At 40.7% G+C, this 22,729-nt stretch overlaps 1 protein-coding gene across 12 annotated transcripts in view; it reads left to right on the top strand.

Annotated features, from left to right (window-relative positions):
* gphnb (gephyrin b) overlaps window positions 1-22,518 on the top strand; it is a 109,794-nt gene extending 87,276 nt beyond the window's left edge. For 4 of the 12 annotated variants that reach the window (XM_085132075.1, XM_085132064.1, XM_085132066.1 and 1 more), the window contains 15 exons: window positions 4,085-4,141; window positions 7,201-7,243; window positions 8,177-8,314; window positions 10,926-11,018; window positions 13,881-13,936; window positions 14,473-14,592; window positions 16,006-16,064; window positions 16,380-16,533; window positions 18,131-18,252; window positions 18,430-18,517; window positions 18,713-18,786; window positions 18,922-18,989; window positions 19,117-19,220; window positions 20,615-20,711; window positions 21,206-22,518. In XM_085132075.1, the coding sequence (XP_084988201.1) occupies window positions 4,085-4,141; window positions 7,201-7,243; window positions 8,177-8,314; window positions 10,926-11,018; window positions 13,881-13,936; window positions 14,473-14,592; window positions 16,006-16,064; window positions 16,380-16,533; window positions 18,131-18,252; window positions 18,430-18,517; window positions 18,713-18,786; window positions 18,922-18,989; window positions 19,117-19,220; window positions 20,615-20,711; window positions 21,206-21,339 (1,407 nt within the window). In that variant the 3' untranslated portion in view covers window positions 21,340-22,518. Of the gene's footprint in view, window positions 1-4,084; window positions 4,142-7,200; window positions 7,244-8,176; window positions 8,315-10,925; window positions 11,019-13,880; window positions 13,937-14,472; window positions 14,593-16,005; window positions 16,065-16,379; window positions 16,534-18,130; window positions 18,253-18,429; window positions 18,518-18,712; window positions 18,787-18,921; window positions 18,990-19,116; window positions 19,294-20,614; window positions 20,712-21,205 lie in introns of those variants that run through there. The other 8 variants (XM_085132067.1, XM_085132068.1, XM_085132071.1 and 5 more) reach the window with 4 other exon arrangements.
* The last annotated feature ends 211 nt before the right edge of the window (window positions 22,519-22,729 follow it).

The raw sequence follows: 22,729 nt of genomic DNA, 5'->3' as shown, positions 1-22,729 counted from the left end.
GCAGCACTGGAGCAGGTGAGAACTTGGCACTACTTTAGTAATAGACAGTGTCTAACTGCTTATATTAAGTTGAGAGACGGAGAAATGAAATATATCTAAATGCAAGAGATAACTGCAGGGTGAGACTGTTCCTGCCATCTCAATTGGTCAGCCTAAAACTTAACAAACAAACTTTTAAGTGTTTAAGTCTGCCGGTTTGCTCCAAACTGAATTGCATATAAAGTAGATTACTTGCAAATTACTTGCAAATAAGTAGAGGGCTTAATATTACCAGCTGCAAATGCAAAGGCCAGTCTATATTCTCTGCATGACCTGTGTGGACACAAATCAAATCATGTATAGCAGGTGTAAAAGGGATCTTGTTTAATGAACTCAAACACACATAGGACGCGTCCACATGTTGCATATTTCTACAGCAGAGGTGTCTGTTGCCTGACCCATGCAGAGCTAGGTTCAGATTTAGAAGTACAGTGGTGATGCACATGGGCAAAAAGACAAAATGAAGTGTTTTCAAAAGTCAGATGTATTTGGACACTGATTTCCATCTGATTTTAGTCTATAAGTTGTCCTGTGTACCACCATCTTCAATAGTTTGCAACATTTCTTCTCCATGCCTCAATCTCAAGAACTCCACCAGCACTCATTCTCTTCCATTCATCCCCCCATCTGGTCATTTGTCAGGTTTGATGTGTGTGTCAGTGCCTGGTTTCTGCACAGGACGCAACGTATTCGTGTGTTTGTGCCTGATATGGATATGCCAGTGTGCTGCTGGATTCACAGAGGGATCACTGAACAGTAACTGACCTCCCCACGGGAAGCCATGAGTGCACTCTCCAGGAGGTTGAAGCCATCGCTCTGGATTGCCACAGTAGCATTTCCCCCTGCCCTCTACTACTCTGTCTCTATCATCCTGGCATTTTGTCCTCTGCTCCATCCCTCTCTCACTCCGTCACAAGGGGTGAGGCGGTTGAAGCCAGTTTACAGCAAGCCTCCATGCCCTGTCACAGCCTTCTCCTCCTTGCAGAGGATGTATTAATCTTCCCCTTTTTGCATAATTTGTCTGACAGCTCCTTTGTTTTTGTGCTGAGCTCAGCACCGCGGCAGTTGCATCCCATCATTTCCTGGAACATCTCCTTAGCCAGCTAGTTATTGGCCCCATCGATTTTTCCCCGGGCGGCTCACAGATGCCGGGCCATGTGTCTCGCTGACCTGGCTGTGCTCACTATTCTGTGTCCGTACACAGAACCGTCACCTGCTCCCCAGCCCATTGATCTTCCGGGCAGATCTCCATGACAACCCGTTGTCAGGCTGTTTCCGCGGTGACGGCAAGGTTGCCGTTTAGAGCGCTTAGTGTTTCTGGCACGAAAGCCGGTGGTTTTTCCATTTGCGTGTGTGTCTGCATTCCCTGCAGCATGCCTAATGCTTCGTTGCAAACACTCACACATGAATGTGAAAACTGCCTGCTTTTATTTCCTTTATTTTTGCTTATCCAGGGAGTTTTGAAACTGTTGTTCTTGCGTGTATGATGTGTGCCTGTTAAAATTTGCATCCCTCATACAAGCCCATTCTCTTTTCTCACTTGGTCGGTCTCTCACCAGTAACAGGGGATTGCAGCGAAGGGTAGATTAGAAATGAGTGCGAGAATGTTTGACAGTCTGCTTTTATGCCTTTCCTCTAAACGTCCAAAACATCCCAGTCTGCCTTTGTACTCATTCTCCATGTATCCTCCTCGCCTCTAACACATCCCCCTGTAGCTTTTTTCCCGTGTTCATCTCCATATGCAAACTGTCTTTCCCCATGGCTCTCTGATGGTATGATCTTTTCTTCTGAGCTATTTTTTTGCCATACTGAGGTTTTGTTTTCAACCTGTGTCAGCATTAGTGTCATCACTCCACATTGCATTGAGGTTTTTCCGCTATGTGCTAGCTAATGGTGACCGTATATTGCTGCAAGACAGACTAATGATCCATTACTATAGGACAGAGTGTGAAATTGGGTTAGGTAGAAGAAGAAAACTTGATCTTTGTGGTTTATCTGTGTGTTTAAGGAGACCAGTTAGACAGTAAGATTTTGATGTAATTGTTATGCTTTTTTAAATTTTATTTTATTTTAGATGTCCTAGTCCTAGTGTTCTTGGAATGGCACACCTTGTACAAAAAATGCCCTAGCTGTCAGTCGCTAGTTTTCATATGTGCTTTTCAATGTCTGCAAGTTTGATCTGTGCCTTGCTGTAGCTGTAATTAGCCCCCTTAATCCCCACCTTTGTCCTTTTTTTGTTTTTTCATGCCTGCCTCTCTCTGTTTCTTTCTGTTTCTATCCTTGTCTCTATCACTCTCTCGCTTGCTCTCTCTCTTATATATAGTGTTATATAAAAGAAATATAAGGGCTTTCGAGCTTCAGCACAAATTTGCTAGCATGAGCTGGTGCCATCATGGCATCTGCTGAAAAAAGCTTGTACCAACTAAGAGAAAGTGGTAAAATTGTAAATATGATGAGGCATTTTAAATCCAGAAATTAGACTCTTAAGCACTAATGGCAGTGTTGAAAGGGTTAGCAACTCAGCAAACTCAATTACAGTTGTTGTGTTACTGCTAGTCCTCAAAATATTAGGTAGTCCATCTGCATGGTGACCTATCTGCTGCCAGCCTAAACTAAAACTTCGTTAGCATTTGCATCTGCTGAAAATTGTTTATAAATGTCATTATGGGTATACAGCTTACCAACATGGCAGTATGGGGGTTAAAAAGCTGAAGGGGAAACTGGTGTTTTATTCACAAGTTCTGTCCGCCTAAACTGTGCCGTTGTAAGGTTATAATCTAAGGCTACGTCCACACATGTTCAGGTTTTTTTTTTTAAGAAAGGGTTTTTTCTACATTAAATAAAATATGTCAGTCGCCCTCAAAGCAATAGCCTTATTATAGCAATTTATTATACAGTTGTATTTGCTAATTTGTTTTTATTTTTGTTTCATTTTGACTTTTTTTGTCTTCTTTTTTCAGTTTAGTTTCCCTTAGTCTACAGAGTGAATTTTCTTTTCAGTTATTTTGTTTGAAAATGTTTAGTTTTAGTTTAGTTTTTTATTAGTTTCAGTGTTAGTTTTAGTCAGTTTAATTATTATTGTATGGAGGGCACATGTCAGAGGGAAAATTGATGACAATTAGTATGTGTATTACTACAGAAACACATAACTTTTGTAAAGCAGTTGATCCATAGTGTGTCATAGAATTGTAGACCCATTATACATGTATTTTGAGACTTATCAGGCAAGTTGTAATAAAATATTTTTACCAGTCTAATAAACACTACAACTAAGTATATCTCTACTACATTTTTAGTTAAAAAATTAACTAAAGTTTTTTTTTTTTAACTCAATTTTCTTTCATTTAGTTTAATTTGTTTTTCAAAAGTTAGTTAACTAAAATGTTTTTTCTCATCTAATTTTAGCTTTTATTTTAGTGTTAGTTAATTGTAAAAACCTTGGTGGACATGGCTTCAATGGCTACATTAAATTTGCTGGACACAAAGTAGGAACACATGAGGGCTACTTATCCAAGAAATTCCCACGGCAGCATGCAGGAACTGTTGACATCGGGACTGGGACTAGATTGAAAGGCAGAACTGGCTCTGCTCCAGCACTGCATCAGAGGTTTACGATACAGTGTAGTAAGTCAAGCTGTCCCAGTGAAAAAGAAAAAAATCTGCTCTGTTATCATTTTTTGTAACTGAACATTTTTAAAGCATTGCTATTATAACTTCTGATCATTATAGAGTGCATCCATTATTTCCGGATCAGCAAAATCACAACATGAACCTCAGCTAAAGTCTTCAGAAAGCCAAAAAGCTACTAGGTGTTCATTCTTTATGGCCCTGCTTTATGCCACCTTTCTCTTTAGCTCTTTTTCCTTCTTTCTCTCCTTTCTGCTCCTCTCCCCCCCAGCTCCTGCTAGGGTTGCTTGTTGTAGTGGATGCCTGTCTGTCCGTTTGTCCGTCCGTCCGTCTGTGTGTCTTGTCTGTCTGTCTGTGGTGTTCTGGTTGCTGGGACAGATGCACTGATGCCTGTGATTCGATGCTTTATCTCCACTAGCTCCAGTGTAGGTTGGAGGGGCTTAAAGATGATCGCAGGAGGACCTTCAGCTCTCGAGTAACTATCCCGCCCCCGCCCCCTCTCCTCTTTCCCCTCTTCCCCTTCTCTCCCCCCCCCCCCACCCTCCTCCGAGGAGCGCGCAAAACAAATGCCCTGCTCTTTGTACCTCCCCACCCCACCCCACCCCCCTACTCGCTTGCCTAGCTATCTCTCTAGCTCTCACTCCCTCTCTTTCTCTCTCTGTTGCCACTGGTCTGTTTCTTGTACTCAATCTGTCGCTCACTCTACATCACTCTTTGTCTAGCTGTTTTCTCTGTCCGGTCTGTTAGGGTTCCTCTTTTCTCAGTCTCCCACGCACACTTCCCTGTCTCTTATTGTTCACTTTCTCTTTGTTTCTCTCACTCTTCTTCCATCTGCTCATCTTTCTCTGTTTCTGTCTCTCCGGTTAACATGCTCTGCTTTCAGTAGCTATGTCTGGTGTGCTGGATGTCTGTTAAGTAGATGCCATCAGGCCGCTCTAATGGTCTTTATTGTTTTCGTTCTTTTCTTCCTCTTTTCCCTCTTTTCTGCTATGTCTCGGCTCTGTAGTTTAGTGAAGTCTGTCTAGTCTGTGCTTCCTGTTTTTGTTTGTTTCTTTCTGGGCTGTGGGACCACGTCACGCTGATCCTCATCCTTCCACCCCCACCCTCCCTGTCTATCTGTCTACCTGTCTCCTCTATCTCTCTGCCTGTCCATCCCTCCTTCTCCACCATCCCATCCACCTTTGCCTCACCTCCCATTTACCACCTTCTCACCTTGGCTGTTTGGTGCCCAGTGGTGTCACAGTATTAGGCATTGAGGGAGGGGAGGAGAAAGAGAGGGGTGGGTGGGTGAGTAGAGAGACTTTCACCTTCACCGTGGGTGTTTTGGTTCTCCATACACAGCACACTGCCCACACCCAACTTTTATGATAACCACGGGTCATAGAAGTTGCTGAGTTTCAGAGGACTTTCAGAGCCCAGAGGGATTGAAAGACATGTTAGCGCAGACAGATAATGACTGCCAGAGTACAATCAGCTATGTCAGTCGACAAATCTGAATATTAAGGTTGAAAGACAGCCAGACTAACGAGCAGGCGAGAAGACAAAGGGAGAGCCAAAACCAAAGAAGTGGACAACATTGGCACAAATCCCATACTTTCACTCCAGTGTATCCAACCGGACCTCTATTTGTGTATGTGTCTAAAGAATAATTACTTTCTGATTATGTGCCAAACTAGCTTAACAAAGTGCCTCCTGTGATTCTTCTTCCCTTATTTATTGTTCCCTAAGGCTGAGTTTCCCAAAAGCATGCTTATTACTGCAAGCCAGCATCTTCCTTTTTAAAGGTGCGCTACAACATTTTAACATAAAAGCATCAAAGCGTTGCTTGATTTCCAGAAATACAGCTAAAAGAGACAGGAGGCTAGAGCAGTAGCATGTCCATGGATCGGTGCTGCTTGGCATCACATCTCTTTTCTTTCACTAGCAGCTAGTCTTGGACTGAATTACTAAATGTAAAGCAGAATAAAGGTGCTTAAAATTGGGAACAAAACTGTGTTCCAGACACACACTACCTTCCTTTTGGCATGTAATGTGTTTACAGTTGAGAAGTTTCATTGTTTTAACTCAAAATGTCAGCAAACATGACAATTTTCTAAAACGTTACTGTCTTGCACAAAAGAAGGCAGGAAGTATTGACAATTGACCGTCTTCTACGATTTTCTACCACTTCTCCTGATCCAGGTGGCAGGGGGCAACAGTCTAGACAGAGATGCCCAGACTTCCCTCTCCTGGTCACTGTCTCCATCCTCCATCAGCTCTTCCTGGAGGTCGCCAAAGCTTTCTTAAGCCCTTTAGGAGACATTTTTACTGACGATTGGAAGTAAAACTTGAGAATTGTCCTAAAATTGTATTTGAGAAACAGAAATCATTTTTTGTTTTACTTTGGGTTCAGTACTGATGTTGCCATCCAAATAATTTCCAACAGGTTGATTTCCTATAGCACAAAAACAATAACCAACCATAGACTCTAAATAAAAGATCTTTGAAATGAACAGATAATAGAAATAATGGGGCAGCTCCTGTAGTTGGAAAGAAAAGTCTGATTATCCTGAAGTCCACTGGACAATTACAGAGTTTACAGAGTTTACAGACTTTCACGTTACATTATTATTAAATACAACATCATCTTCTTTTTATCTTTTATATAAAGTCTGTATAACAAACTTTGATTGAAACGGTAATTTAAATTTCTCACCCATACTGTGCGCATTTACTATGTTGTATAGAACAGGGGCACAGCAATAGCCTTTTTCAACATGTTTAACAACTCCAAAAATCCAGAGTGGCCACTCAAGCAGGAAGACAGAAGTCAATGGGAAATGGAAATGCAATTATTGCTCGTTTTGGCAACACTGATTATACATAAGGAAGTTAAGAGTTTTATAGGAAAATTACAAGCGCCACGTCCCTTCTCTCAACCATGGACAGCACCTGAGCTCCAGCCTCAGGTTGTTTTTGGGAAACTCAGCCCAGTTTTAACCCGCTCTGCTCTCCTCCCCACCTTGCCGTAGATCACGGGTAGCGTTCAAACGCAGCATCAGCAATTTCCAGAGAAATCTGAACCCTCTTGCGCCACATCTGAACAGCCACTATCGTAACTCAGCACTACATTTCCACTACATTTGGTGTTACACTGTAGCACAGTTAAAACATCTTGTGATACAATATTGTCACTCTGTATGTTGCTGCCTTTGTCCGTATATTCTTTAAAGTGCTTTAATTATAGTGTGACATGTCAGTGCATTTATCAGTGTGACAACCACCTGTGATATGATGATGTAGTGTACCGTAAGTGATCATAATGGTCATGGGGGAGATGTAACCATCTCCCAGCAGCAGGACAAAGTGCACAGTGTAGTGTGACGCAAGCTCTTGCCAGTGCTTCTGACTGTTGTATAAACAGCTTGTCATTTCAAGCATGTGAAAAGAGCAGCTTGGTTTATCTCAAATTACCACCACCTCTGCTCTCTCTCTCTCTCTCTTTCCTTTTGCCCTTTCTTGTCTTTTGTTCCCAATCACCCTCTCCATCCCCAGGTCCAGTCACGATGCAGCAGCAAAGAAAATATCCTAAGATCAAGTAAGCACCAACTTTCACGTTTCACATCTGCACGTCACAGAGTGTGCCCTCTAACACTCAGATAGATTTTAAGTGTGTGTGTGTGTGTGGCTTCTGTGTTGCATTTGCATGTCCCTGTGTGTTTGTGATGTTTTGCCAGAGGTTGTTAAGCCTCATGTTAAGCATCAGAATATGCTGTGGAAGCGTAAGTGTATGTTTAAAGGAGAGAAATTGGGTCAAGGGAAATCAAAGCACGGCGTCTATTCTTCGCTGTGAGGCAGAGGGAGAGCGAGGCAGAGAGCGATAAAGAGAGAAAGAAAGAGAGAGCAGATTACACATTAGTTACACCTTGCTTTGTTCCTTTTACCTTTGGAATTATTAGAGAGGTATTATTAGACCAACATGGCTGCTATCGAGCACCTCTGTCATCCAGCTGCGTTTCACAGGAACAAACAAACAGGACTGTTTTTTGCCAGTCCCTCCTCATGGCATTCAAATAGCACATATATGCCTACATGCAGCAAAAATAAGTCGTCTTAATCCAGTTTTCTTACCATGGTGTGAAGACATATTAGATGATATATCCTTTTTTTTTATAATGATAATTTGTGCATTTTAACTGTATGTCATGTAGACTCTGGACTTAACAGCTGCAAACCCAGAGTGCGAGGTTCGGTTTGAGATTTTAACATTTTTTGTCTCAGGAGACAGTTGAGTTGTTCAGTTCCCTGCTTTTAGAGCCACGTAGATGCCTGCTGCCTTGGGAGTGAATCCCAGTAGAGTTCTCACTCTTCTCCTTCCTTATCTTCCAGTCTTCCTCTTTCAAAGTGTCTAAATAAAAATAAATACTTTTTCTCTTCGTTTTTTTTTTTTAATTGTTCAAATTTAACATGGAGAATTAAACCTGATTTTGTGGATTTTATGACTACATCTGTATGTTTCACATCGTCTCAGGTCACAGTGCTGTGGACATCACCAAGGTGGCCCGGAGGCACCGTATGTCCCCCTTCCCCCTAACCTCCATGGACAAGGCCTTCATCACTGTGCTAGAGATGACTGCAGTCCTGGGCACTGAGATCATCAACTACAGAGGTGAGGAGGAGAGATAGGTGGTTACCCTTTAAAGCCTGTAGCCATGCTGCTACAGAAAAGCTCCTAGTTTGTAAGTCTTTCCTTTTTTTGCATCTCCAGCTCATATAGATGCTGGGATGTTGGTGGTACTCCTTTCTGATTGCTAAGTACACATGACAGCATTTAAACACCACCTGTTCACAACCAGACACCTCACTTAATCAGCAGTTCCTGTACGCAGGCCATGCTGTCAGTCACACAGACTCAGATTGTCTTTGCTACAAGGTCAAATGCATAACAAACAAATGACTTGCATGTGTTGTTTGACTTCCCACAGCTTGTGAGACACTTTATACAGACAATGGATCCAATTTTTTCCTCACCTGATGCATTTGTTTGCTTATTCATTTATTAACATGTACCAGGTGGGAGTTTCGTTTAGAGCTTCTTTTATTTCTCTGTAACCGACAGTGACATGCACGTGATTGTAGCTTTATTCCTTAGCCATAAGAGCGCTACTGTGTTTCCATCAGAGTACATTTCAGCTAAACTGAACTGATTTCTACAAAAGCAAAAATGATCAGAATTGTGGCCCCAATATTATGTCAAAACAAGAGTGAAACTAATGTTTTTGTTACTTGAGGCATTTGAAATTGAGATCACAACACATCAAGAGACAAATTGAGGCTGAAGCTAGCTTTTGCTTCATGGCTATATGGGTCTATATATAACTTTTGTGTAGCAAATAGCTAAAGCCAGTAATTTTCAAAGTTGATAGTATGCCAGGAGTATTTACAGCTCATTTCCGCTGCCCCCAAGTGGTCAAAATAGTAACAATTTTTAATGCAGTTACAAAACTAATTCCTGTTTATATAATTCTCAGTGTCTGTCATGACATTTGTATGTACACATTAGTGCTTGTGTGTTCATGTCGCTGTATGAGTTAACTGTAGCAGTATTTTTGCATTGTGTGCTTACAAGTCTAATCAGACATCCAGATTCTAAGGTACAAACTTGCAAGGCAAGTAGGTTTAGCACCTGAGGGTCTTGTCATCCTTCTGGCAGAGTGGCTTAAGTGCCAGCGGAGGATGACACAGAGTCAAGCTGAGGGCTGGAGGGTCTTTAATTCATCTGTAGAAACCATAGCAAAGACTGGCGGCAATAATGGCCTGCAGCGCACATGACTTCTAGATCAATGATGGTAGCAGGAGCGCTTTCGTTTTCCAGGTGTAAAGTGATGTTTCATGTTATGGAAGAGGGGACTGGATTGCAGGATTTGCAACAGCACAGCTGGGAGGCGGACAGTTGGATAAGGAAGAGAGAATGGGGGTATTTGAGAGATGAAATATTTAGACAGTCAACAGCTGGAGCAGCTCCCCTGCTGGATTTAGAACAGTGTGTGCGTGTTTGCTAATGGATGTGTATTCTGCATTTTTTGCATATAGTGAGTATTGAATTAGAGGTATCTGGCGCTGATTTTATTGTTAGAATTGGTTACTATATATTTCTACGTAAGCTATTACTGGAGGAATAGTATAAATTAATACTAGATCCCTGTTTATCTTTCTTATTGTATCGTAGAGACATTTGCTGTGATTCAGTACTTAAATATGAAGTTCTTGACAGTTTAATATTTAATTCTAAACAGTCTAAAACACTTTAAAGGAATAGTTTGAAATGCTTACTCTCTTTCACGCCCGGAATTAGACAGAAATATTTATCTGCATGTGAATTATGAAGCCCTAACTATCTGGAGGTTGCACTTTTCTGCTGCAACAAGACATCACCTCTGTTCTATTATTAGTCACAGCTCAGCGTCAGCACATGGTTTTAACAAGCTTTTCAGTTCCAGCTTGCGTGTAAAAATACACCAATTTAAATACTGTTAATATAGAGAAAAGATGGGAGGATTTGGACACGAGCATATGTGCCTTTATCCATGATGGAGATGCATTATGTACAGCAGCTCAGTATTCCTGTCATCTGCATGTGTGTGGGTGTCTGTATGCACATGCATATTTTTTCCCCTTAAACTCGTTGATATCAAAGCTTAGATCTTCATATTAACACCCACATAATCACAGCATGAAGGCTCAGCTATATATAGGCACACAGCAGCTTAAGGTATTTTGGATTTTTTTTCTCCCTCCACCCACTCTCCCTTCTGACTTCTATGTCTTTCTGTCCTTCCTTTACTTTCTCTGAGCCATTGTCTCAGTGAAGAGGCTCTGTTTTTCCTCCCTGACATTTTTAAGTTGTCTGGCTGTTGGGAATGCTAAAGAAATGTGCACATGAACATTTGCAAGTCCCCACTTGCGGTGTGCAAATCGGTAAACTGAAGTAAAATAGCGCAGTGTGCAAGTACATGTCCGTGTGTGCAGGTCAGGTGGTGAGTCATGCAGAGAGATGCTGATGCGTGGTGTCACACTAAGGCTCTCTTTAAAACATGCACACACACACACACACATATACACACCTCCAGCTCAAACATTTCTCTGTATCTTCATCAGATGCACTGTTTCACCCTCTATGCCTCTATCTCTCTTTCTCTCTCTAACCTTTGCTCTCTCCTTCCACCGATCTTCAACCAGCCTTTCCACTCCACACTCATGTTCTTCCTCTTCTTCTACAGATGGGATGGGTCGAGTCCTGGCTCAGGACGTTTACGCCAAAGACAACCTGCCACCCTTCCCTGCTTCTGTCAAGGACGGTTATGCTGTGAGAGGTAGGTAACATCAATTACGGCAGGTGATGCAAATTGAATAATATCCTCTCATTCTTGTCTTTGCCACATTTTGTTGCCCATCCATCTGACATCCTTTCAGTATTTAGTACTTTGGATCTTAGCCTCAGTTTATCAAAAATGTACATAAGTGTAAATGCTGCAAAGATTATACTGTTATTTATGATATATAGCCCTTGTTGTGTTCAAATGACACATCTTACCTAAAAATCAAACACATTTATGTTTATTTTTAGTTGTTTACGGGTCCTTTTTTACCTCTTGTTATTACCATGAGGGCAATGAGACAGTAGGCCTGCTTAACCAGATGTTCGTAAGTGCAAACTTTGCATGGTTATATGTAATTATTAAATGGAAACCATTTATAAAATTACATTTTATAAAGTCACAAGAAAACATAAACACTAACTGAAACAATACCGTTACAAACCTTACCTAAAAGAAAATCCTAAATATTCAGGAAATGTCTGTAGTTTTTTTTTTATTATTAAATTTATATACACGTTCGTGCCTCATTATAATTTTTATTATATATAAAAAATATCAAAAATTATTGAAAATTACTACTAATTACTGACTAACTGAAACTACATGGAAATAAAATATTCATTTAAAAATTAAAACTAAAGAAAAATTCAAAACTGTACTGATTATGCTTTGCCGATCTAGTTAAACAAAAGTAACATAAAGAAGTGGATCACTTCAAAAGCAGTGCATATACTTAAAAGTAGTGCTGTCAGCGTTAATCTCGTTAAAATGACGTTAACGCCATAACTGCATGTGGCAAATCTCCGTTAGCGCGGATCACCCCATGCGTGGAGCTGCACAGCGTCAACGTGTTAGCGCGGTTAGCTCGTTAATGCGGTTATGGCGTTAACGCGCTTTTAACGAGATTAACGTTGACAGCACTATTAAAAAGTTGATGGACTGAGACTGAAGCTAACGTGTTAACGAGCTAACCGCGCTAATGCATTGACACCGTGCAGCCCCACGCACAGGGTGATCCGTGCTAACTTGCTAACGGAGATTTAAAAGGTCATTTTAACGAGATTAACGCTGACAGCACTATTAAAAAGTTGATGGACTGAAACTGAAGCAAGTACAAACCTGAAAAGGTGTGCAACCTTTTGATACAATTAAATAGTGTAAATAGATTGCACATTATTTTTGAGGAAATACTGTGCAGTCACACGTCCTTCCTCACATGGCAGATTGTGATTGATTCCCGTTAGGCACTGCTGCAGAATTTTTTCAACTGTTCCCAGCATATTTATAAGGTATAACGGAGACAAAGTTTTAATAGTGAAATCTGACAGTTGAAAAGACAATTATGAAATAAGAAAACTAATCAAGGTTACTTTTTGAATTCTACCTCACATTGACGCAGCTGTACGTGCCTGTCATGTCATCTTATTCGTAAAGTCACTGCTATGTAACAGAGCAGTGATGCCGCAGAAGGACTAACTGTTTCTGTCCCAGTGAGATCACTGCAGGACACCAGAGCAGATAAAAACTGCTTGTGGAACAATGTAAAGGGTTTTTCTGTCGATGTGATAGAACGGTGATCCTTTCAATCATTGTACATAAACGAGGCTGTCCTCCACAGCTGCCAGGTGGCAAGAGATAATTCTCAAATGGTGGAGGATTTACCTTTGTTCAGACATCCGACTCTCAGAGTTTCATCCTTATAGCTGTTAGAACTCCTTTCTAGTGTTTTTCTAGGTGAGATTCAGAAGACGTTGGTTGAGATTTTCTGTCAGTATTTTAAATGAAGGGAGTCCTGTAAAGCACTGAGGGCTCTGTTAACCTGAAGAACAGGGTGACAACTCGCTGACTTCAGGCAGCTCAAAACCTTCTGTACATAACATCTGCTGTTGGTTCCTACTGAATGAGTAGGAGGAGAAGAATACCACAGATCTCTCAGGATTTTCTGCATCTGTCCTAAGGGCCTGTTGCCTGCTAAAGGATACGTGTGTTTTTTTAGAAATTATAGTGCTTAAAATATGGGTCTGAAAGGAGTCTGTTGTCTAGAGCTTGAATTTTTCCTTTTACCAAAGTGTAGCTTCTTTCTTTTATTGTCACTGGAAGTAATAAAAAGCACCAAGAAGCTGACAAATTAGCCTTGGTTAACATCCAAAAAGGAAGTCCTGGGTTATGCTACGTGTGTAGTGTACAGGTAAAACAGGTAGAACAGGTAAAAATGCAGTAGATGTTAATACTAAGAACTGCATTGGTATGAAGCAGAGTTAGATGAGGAGAGATGCTCCATAAAAACCCATAGAAACTTATATTTCCATCATGGCTCTCAGGTTTTTCCCAAAAATGTGAAAAACCTCTTCATGTCAAAACAGATTTTTGACATCAATGGGATTTTTTAAACTTTCTGCACTAAAGAGAATGGCAGATTCACCCGGCAAGGACATTTTTAATGTCAAAGGATGCACTATATCCGTGTTCAAAGAGCATCTTGTGATGACTTTCGTTCCTCTTTCTGTGTGTTTGTTAATTGATAAAGAGGGATGCTAAAAATGATTCTTGATTTCTCAATTTTTGCGTTTGCTCTGGTCGGTTACAGTACTTGGCTGCAGTAACAATAAGGGTTGGGCTGTGCAAAGGCTATCAGACTGATTTTTGATTAAATCTGTAAAAATCTGCTTGCCCTGGTAGTACTGTTTGTGTCTATTTTGGAGATGTTTAATAAACTTTTTCCCCCAGATCTTGTTTTTATCATTTCCCACTGTATTTCACCAAAAGAAATGACTCAGCTCAATACACACTCCCACACACCCACAGGTTTTCACCTGCACTCGTGCGTAATACATTTCAATCTTTCTTTTATTCTAGCGGCTGACGGCCCAGGCGACCGCTTCATCATTGGAGAGTCCCAAGCTGGAGAGCAGGTTTGTGTCCACGCTGACACCTGTGCAAGCACACAAAGACACCCTCACTCACACAGTCGGTCTCACACAAACACCCACACAAGCTGAATATGAAAATAAAGTACTTCACTTTTGCCCTTCACCTTATGCCTTGACCAGCCTGTAATTGCACATCAGTGTGTTCCCTTAGCAGGTGATGAAAAGCCCTTCGCACCAAAGCATGGCCAGAAAGTCAAAGTGTAAACACATGAGATCACTGAGACAAAAGTAAGCCTGACAGATTTTCGACAACCCCTCACATCTCCTCTCAAACAGCATCACCACACATTCGAGCATCTGTTTCCTGTTTGCCTTTATACGCTCTTAAAATTGCAATTATGATGTACATAAAGTCAGTTTTCTGTTTTATTGTATAAATTACTTCAGTCACAAACAGTCCATCATTTATTCCATAACACCTATGGGTTAAATGTTAACCCAGTGTTTGAAATTTGACATGATATTGTTTGTCCTTTCCAGTATCTTTGACTTATGTTTACCTTTCTGTGTTTGCACAGCCCACCCAGACAGTGATGCCTGGCCAAGTGATGAGGGTGACGACGGGTGCCCCTATACCCTGTGGGGCAGACGCTGTAGTCCAGGTGGAAGATACCGAGCTCCTCCGCGAATCAGAAGACGTGAGTGTGAAGTTTCATGCTAAATGAAGGACAGTCAGAATCCGAACGCTAAAAGGCCTTAGTATGCTCATTTCCAGCTTCATATTTTGAATCTAAAACTACTCAGTTTTCCATGATTCATAGTTTTAAAAAGTAATTATTATTATTATATACTGGCCTTTGATGCAGTGTCTGGGTTCATCTACTGTCTGAACAAGATTGTTAAGCGCATGTCTCTTTAAGGCCTGAGGCCTGCTTTCTTTTAATTGGTTGCCCCTCACCTGGCTATTGCAAGCAATGCCCACTACATGTAAGCACCAATTCCACACCACAGACACAGCTAAGGGCACACCTGGCCATAAAAGGAAATCCATCCCAAGCTTGGTAAAGAGAAGAAAAACATTAGAAGCCAAACATCCATGGCGCTCTCAAGCCCAAGCTTTTGTCTCACTTCCTTTTTAACATGCCAGTATCTTTATTAAAAACTTCAGCTATGTTTATTATAACCATCCTATAAGGTTGTCTTTAACCCAAACCTGTGAAAGGTTTCATTTAATTCAGTTCAGTTTTATTCATATAGTGCCAAATTACAACAGCAGTAACCTCAAATCGCTTTATGTTGTAAGGTAGAGACAAGAAAACCCTAACGATCAGCTGACCCCCATGACCAAGCACTTGGCGACAGTCGGAAGGAAAAACTCAATTTTAACAGGAAGAAAGCTCCAGGAGAACCGTGCTCAGGCAGTCTGGTTCAGGCAGTGATCGGTTGGGATTCTCTCTGTGTACTGCAACTGCTTCCCAAATTCCAAATACATGAATGCTAGGTTAATTGTCTATGTGTTGGAGCTGCAAGAGACTGGTGACATGTCCACTATGTGCCCGTCACCCTGTGACATCTGGGATGGGCTCCAGTCATGGACAATTTCAAGCTCTCAAATTTGGGGGATAGCAGTTTGGGGATAGCCCCTTCCTGTTTCAACATGACTGCAAAGCAGTTCATAAAGACAGTAAACAAATTTGGTGTGGAAGAACTTTACTGGCCAGCACAGAGTCATGACCTCAACCCAACAGACCACCTTTGGGATCAATTAGAGCGGAGACTGTGAGCCAGGCCTTCTCATCTAACATTGTCTGACCTCACAAATGTGCATCCAGGAGGAATGGTCAAAAATTCCCATAAACAAACCTATGAAAAGCCCTCCCAGAAGAATTCAAACTTCTCATAGCTGCAAACAGTGGATCAGCGTAATATTATATTATAACCTTATGGATTAGGAATGGGATGCCACTGAAGTTCATATGTGTGTGAAGGGAAACAAGTGACTACTTTTGGCAATATAGTGTCTTTTATCCTAGAAATGGACAGAATACTGAAAGCATCATTTTCTTATCTGTCACTGACCCAGCCTGATGTGATAAATGTTTTTCCGGTAGGGGACGGAGGAGCTGGAGGTACGAATCCTAGTACAAGCTCGCCCAGGGCAGGACATCAGGTTAGTCCATGACTGAGATGTTTGTTATGTATTATACTTAATAAATACTGTAAGGCTGGAAGACACTGTTGGGAGTTAACTTGAAAAAAATTAATGCAAGGTATAGTGCACCACTACTACTGCCTTTATTATAATTCTGTCTGTCTGCATGTTTTTGATTATTATTGTTCTTTATTTAACATTATAATAATGATGAAGACTGAAGAAAACAGATGCTTAGAACACATTTCATGTCTTTACCAGAACATCTATGGTGAATGTAGCAGTACCCTTTTTCTTGCAGGCTTCAAATGTTTAGTGCTCATCTCTTCACAGGCCTATCGGTCATGACATCAAGCGTGGCGAGTGCGTGCTGGCGAAGGGCACCCATATGGGCCCATCTGAAATAGGCCTCCTGGCCACTGTTGGAGTTACAGAGGTGGAGGTCCAGAAATTCCCTGTGGTGGCCGTCATGTCCACAGGAAATGAGGTAAAGGTTAAGTAAATCTTATTTACTCTGAAAATCTGAATTATGCCTCTCGACTTGGCTGCGAAAGGTACAACAGTATGCCTTTTTTTCCTAACAACACACCTCGTTCATATTTATGCACAATCACCATTGTTTGCTTTGGCTGGCGACAACAGAACATCATTTAGAAGTGAATGTGCAGTCAGCTGTTTCACATGTGCTTTCAGTTGTGAAGAACGTGTTTATCTGTGACCAGGTGGTTTCGTTTAAACAGTAGAGTCCGATTTGTGCATTTTCTGTGTGACTAATGCGCAGTTTAAATTTCATGGGGTGCATAAATATGCATAGCTCTCCATTTTCAGGGCCGTGCAGACCCATATTTAAACTTTATCACCTGTTTGTTAGCATATTTCACTCATCTGCCATCTTATGAAGTAGAGGATTAGATGCAGCTACATTTTATTCATGAGCACTTATTTTGGTGGCAGTGGACAAAACAAATAATCCATGATATCCTTTTAGCATGTTGTGATTCAAAGATTTTAAAATACAACTAGACTTCTGTACCTCTTCAGCGTTCCAGTTTCAGATATTACAAAACCGAATCCATGACGGCAGACTTTGGCTAATTGTAGCTCTTTTCCAACCTGATCAGGTGATGTGCTATAAAGAGTGTCATGGTCCCACATGGAAGTAAGATGTGGTGGGACCGTCAGTTAAGCGTAGCGCTTTTAGAACATGAAGCTGAAAGACTGCATGAACCACATGCATATGCCTGTGCTCATCTCATGGGAAGGACTAAGAAAAGAAGAGGGGCAATGGAAAAGCAATGACTCTAAGATATTGGCTGATATTAGCTTTTTCTGATATATTAGTGTCTGCATTGATAACAGCCGATAAATGAGCATTTAAAAAGTAATGAATATGATGAAAGACCAGGTTGACAACATGGTGACAGGTGAGTTTGTAATACAAGAAGAAGAGTCAGGCGGATCGTAAAAATAATTGTGCAATTAAAATGTTTATTTTTAAAAAGCATTTTCATATTATTTTTGTAAAGACTCTTATATAATTACACACAGTAAATGTTAAGGAAATCTGTCTGTTGCAACATTGTGTATTTCAGACTTTTAAATGTGTCAGTCATGTTCTACTGTTTAGTCTTAAAATGTGACAAAATGGTGACAAGAGCACCTCACAAGTTCCCAGAGGCCAAGCTGACATCTTTAAAGCGCATTGGTTTAGATGACACTAACTTTCGTACGAACAACAGATGGGTGTTGCTAATTTGAAACTTCAGAAAGTGTTTTTTTTTCTCAGTTTTAAAGTATTATTTTATGCAGCATTTTTAACTCAAGGGTAATAGAACCAAAGCAGATTTATTCAGTACAGAGAGCATGTTAAATATAGTAACTACATGACTGGGTACAAAAAGAAAAAGTTTGCATAAAGATTATAATATTGTCTCATCTTCCAGCAGAATAATTATTTCTTTACTTACCAGACCTCACTGCAAATCAAAAAGTTGCAGAACGATTTATTTAATGATTTTCACAACTAATAATAAAAGACTGCCATCAAATAGGAGTTTCTAACATGTGATTTGTTTGGGCGATAGCTTCTGAACCCAGAAGATGACCTCCATCCTGGAAAGATCAGGGACAGCAATCGCTCCACCCTGTTGGCCACAATTCAGGAACATGGCTACCCCACTATCAATCTGGGCATCGTGGGAGACAAGTATGCCGTCAGATCTTGCCTCTGCCACAGTTCCCTTTAGCTATGCTTTTTTCCTTTTAATAAGCCCTGTGTACTTATCCAAAGATAGGCCAGTTTTCTCATTTTCTGTGATTTCTCTGTCCTGGGTGTCGCGGGGGGGTTGACATTTGTATGTATATGTTTGTCTGTGCCCTGCAGCCCCGATGACCTTCTCAACGCTCTGAATGAAGGCATCAGCCGTGCTGATGTCATCATCACCTCAGGAGGAGTGTCTATGGGAGAGAAGGTACAGTGGCAGAAAGTCCAGTGGTAGAGTTGTGTTGTACTGACACCATGTGGTAGCTGATAGCCAGACAGCTGAGCTTCACAGTTCGTTTGAGTTCATTATTTTATGAAACACATTTTTTGGAGTACTTATTCTTCATGTCTGTTGAGTATTCTTAAGGATTTTAATTTTCTTTCTTTCTAACATCATTTTTAGGACTACCTTAAGCAGGTGCTGGATATCGATCTTCATGCTCAGATCCATTTTGGTCGTGTGTTCATGAAACCAGGGTAAGAAAAAGAATCCGCTTCAAAAGTGCTTCACAAACAATACATACAAATGACATGCAGAAGGAGTCATGTGGTGTAAAATGACAGCCGGGGGAAGAATTTAGAAATTATGTTTGTTTTTGTCTTTTTTTCCAGTCTCCCAACAACATTTGCCACGTTGGACATAGACGGTGCTCGCAAACTAATCTTTGCCCTCCCAGGTAGTGTGTGAAGTTGAGAGAAAGAGTGATTCACTCCGCTGTTTGCGCAGAGATGTTACTCACATATTTCCCCCCCCCCCCCTTGCTTTCTCTCCTCGCCCTCCTCTCTCTGTCCCCCCGTCTGTCCTAGGAAATCCCGTGTCTGCTGTTGTCACCTGTAATCTTTTTGTCATCCCTGCCTTGAGAAAGATGCAGGGTATTTTGGACCCCAGGCCCACCATCATCAAAGCGAGGGTAGGACACACAGGGCAACTGGGACATCCTGACTTCATCGCGTTCCCAAGTGCAAAAAGTGTCCTTTGCTCCTGTGAGGGATGATTCAAAGTCGCTGTTGTAACAAATAGGCTTTAAGAGTGTCGATGCAATCAGCTGCAACAGAGAGAATATATAATATATGGGGACATTTACAGTTATGTTTATACGTAAAAAAACAGGGTGTATTATTGCAGCCCGTTGCAGCCATGATTTGATATAATTTTCATCATCTGCTTGATACATATTTATGACCACAGTGTTTTGCTCTGATTTGGCAGAGGAACCAATCACGGCCCACACTGACCTGAAGGCCTGCTCCCCGGTCATGAATATTCATAACTGTAGAGTGAGAAAATCATATCACGATAATACTCAGTGAGCACACACAGCCTATGTCCCCAACTACCATCATGGAGTGAGCAATCTGGTCCCCTGCCATTATGGGTGCTATTCAGGGTGCAGTGTTACATCATTTGCTGTTATAAAGCAGTTAGAAATCAACTTGAACACATTACTGCCACTTAGGGGTGCAAATGATGGCCTTCGCCAGATGTATCCAGACAATTTCCCAGAGCAGATGGCATCAGACACAGGTCAGATAATACTCTGAGAAAAGGTTTCCTTTTGCCAGCAAACTTAGATAATCTTTGAACTAATGTATTTGCCCTGTTTTAAATGTGTTTGGCAGAATTTTACCCAACTTGCTTAAGTTTTGTGACAGTTCAGATCTCGATTTTTGCCATTAGAAGATTTGTGTGTGTACATGTGTGTGTTTAGCCTATAGACTGTATTTAAAAGATGGCTGTGGCTCTGAAGATGACTGCACTCTGTTTTTTAGAAGAGGCCATATTTGGACGAGCCTGGTTTTTTCACTTCTGCTAGGCTTTAAATTATAGCCCTGTTGGAATTCACTTGGTATAGCTAGGCCATCTATTGTGTGGCATTTAAGAGCGAGGAAGATTGTTTATTATTCAACTTCTGGGACTTGGTTGGAAATTCAAAGACATGCTAAATAAACATGAAGTGTGACTCAGTCCAAAAGCTTGTCCAGACCAGAGGGCACAGGAAAGTCGGAAATAAAGTCATGCATGTTTTAAATTGTGGCTTTCATCAGCATCTTTAGCATTTCGTAATCAGTGTACGTGAACATCTGAACTCAAGCAAGACTCCTGTTGTGACTTTTGTCTTTGTGGTTCCAGGTAACAGTAACATGAGAGACAGATGGATTCCAAGAAATTGTCTGAAAGCAAATGTTGCATTTTTTTCTCCACTACATTGGGTGTATCCTCTTCAATTTCATACTTCAAGCACAGTGGTGATTAAAAAAGGGTGATGCAGCATTAGAATTTATGTTGTGTGTTTCTTCACTCTAGTTGTCTTGTGATGTGAAGCTGGACCCTCGCCCTGAATACCACCGCTGCATTTTGACATGGCATCACCAGGAGCCTCTGCCGTGGGCACAGAGCACAGGTACAAAACCGGCATCTGTGGGGGAAAAATAACATTTGAGCACAATGATAAAATAACACTCATAGGTGTGGTTAGTTTTATCATGATTTACAAAAATTGTGTTGTTTTTTTAAACATAAGTGCAATCATTTAAGAGCACCTTAAATTATCAGGACTGACAAGACTGGCAGCAGTTTCTTAGACGAGTTTGAAGATCAGCATTTCGATTCCCAGTCATGTAAACATGTGATCATTTTGGCCATTTGGTATTCGTCAAAGTGGAAATAATAAAGAGACTTATCAGTGTTCAAAATCTGTATATGGAACACGGAGCAGAAGTAGACATGATTCCATACTAGGCTTGCCTCAGGGTTTCTTTGATTTAATGCAGGTGAAACTACTTCAAATACATGGTTCCTGTAGTTTTTGAATACTAGCCAGTTTGACAGTGGAAAAAATAAAAACTGCTCTTTTTAACAACAATTTTTTTTCCCCCGTCATCTTTTCTGATGCAGGGAACCAGGTGAACAGCAGACTGATGAGCATGCGCAGTGCTAACGGGCTCCTGATGCTACCTCCGAAAACAGAGCAATACGTGGAGCTGCACAAGGGCGAGGTGGTCGACGTCATGGTCATCGGCCGGCTATGATGTCATAATGGAGGGATGGAGAAACGGCGTCACATAGCGAGGGAATGGGTGGTTCACGGTGCATGTCCACATATCATTGACTATTCTGTAATATGCAACGGCACAGCTAGTTTTTATTGATTTGGATAACGTTGAGGTATAGTCACCATCTTGATCACAACCTAGATACATATGAAAAAACTAATTTAAAAAGATTATAGTATTTCAAACAAAGAAAATATAACTTTTAATGAAAAAAATCTAATTATAAAAAGAGATTTATTCTGTAATATATTATTATGATTATTCTTATTATTATTATCATTATTCTTATTATTATCATTATTATATTAAGGCAACTTTGTTCCTTTCATTGCAATTGCTTTGTGTGTTCAATGCTAGACCTTATCTATAGCAGTAGCATTTTAATAGACAGCTGTAGGTGCCTGCCAGGACAAAAAAAATTTAAAAAAGAAAATTATTATTTTCTCATCTTTAGTGGGAAAAAAAATACTCTGTTTTATGAAAATAAAGAAAACACCGAGGAAGGCTCCAGATTCCCCACGGTGCTCAGCTAAGAGGAAGAGGGGGGGCACATAAAGGCCACTTCCTCTTTGGAGTGCCCATCAAGGTGACACTTCTGTTTTTCTCTCATTAGTATGCATCATAATGGCTTCACAAAGAGCTTTGCTTGTTGTTTATCTTGTGAGTCTTGTTTATGTGCGCAGTGCCAAATGCCTGGGCAAGGAAGAGGCGGTGTCGGGGAGGGTGGGGAGGGGGGGGGCACACCCCAGTCGGCCCAGGACCCTAAAGCTTCCTTATATTCATGGTGACCGGGTGTAAACTCCGTCCCAAACCCCACCACGGGCGAGCTGAACCTGGGAAAAATAATCTTTTATTTGATCAACTATTTAAGAAAAAAAAATGAAAGAAAAGAAACAGCTTCTTTAAGTGCTGACAGCCTTTTTAACCAACTTCACAAAAAATGTACAGAAAAAAATAAGAATCATATTGTACAGATATATGTGACCAGCACTCCTAAGGAAATTATTAAGCAATGAGGAGACATTGAACAACGCTGTACTATAACATTTTCTGTAATGAAATGAAACTGATGAAAGAGACTACGATAATAAAAATCCTTGATCATTATGTAAAAAAAAAAAAAACAAGTTCTTGTTGGGTTTCCTTTTTTTTTTTTTTAAATAAAATATATCTAATGAAAAAGCAGTGAAGTTCTTCATTGGGGCTAAAAGTAGCGTGAAGGTTAGAGGAGTGTATGAATGAATCAAGAGTTTACCCGCCTTAACAATCACTGATCATAACAAGAGGGACTCAGTGAATACAGTTATTAAATGTGGATTTGACTAAATCACAATTTCTGTTTAAAGATTAAAAAGTGGTGGTTCGT

Source organism: Neolamprologus multifasciatus, chromosome 15, assembly GCF_963576455.1.
Source record: "Neolamprologus multifasciatus chromosome 15, fNeoMul1.2, whole genome shotgun sequence".
NCBI lineage: Eukaryota > Metazoa > Chordata > Actinopteri > Cichliformes > Cichlidae > Neolamprologus > Neolamprologus multifasciatus.
The sequence above is the reverse complement of the archived record's forward strand: the minus strand, read 5'-3'. Positions and strand labels throughout refer to the sequence as shown.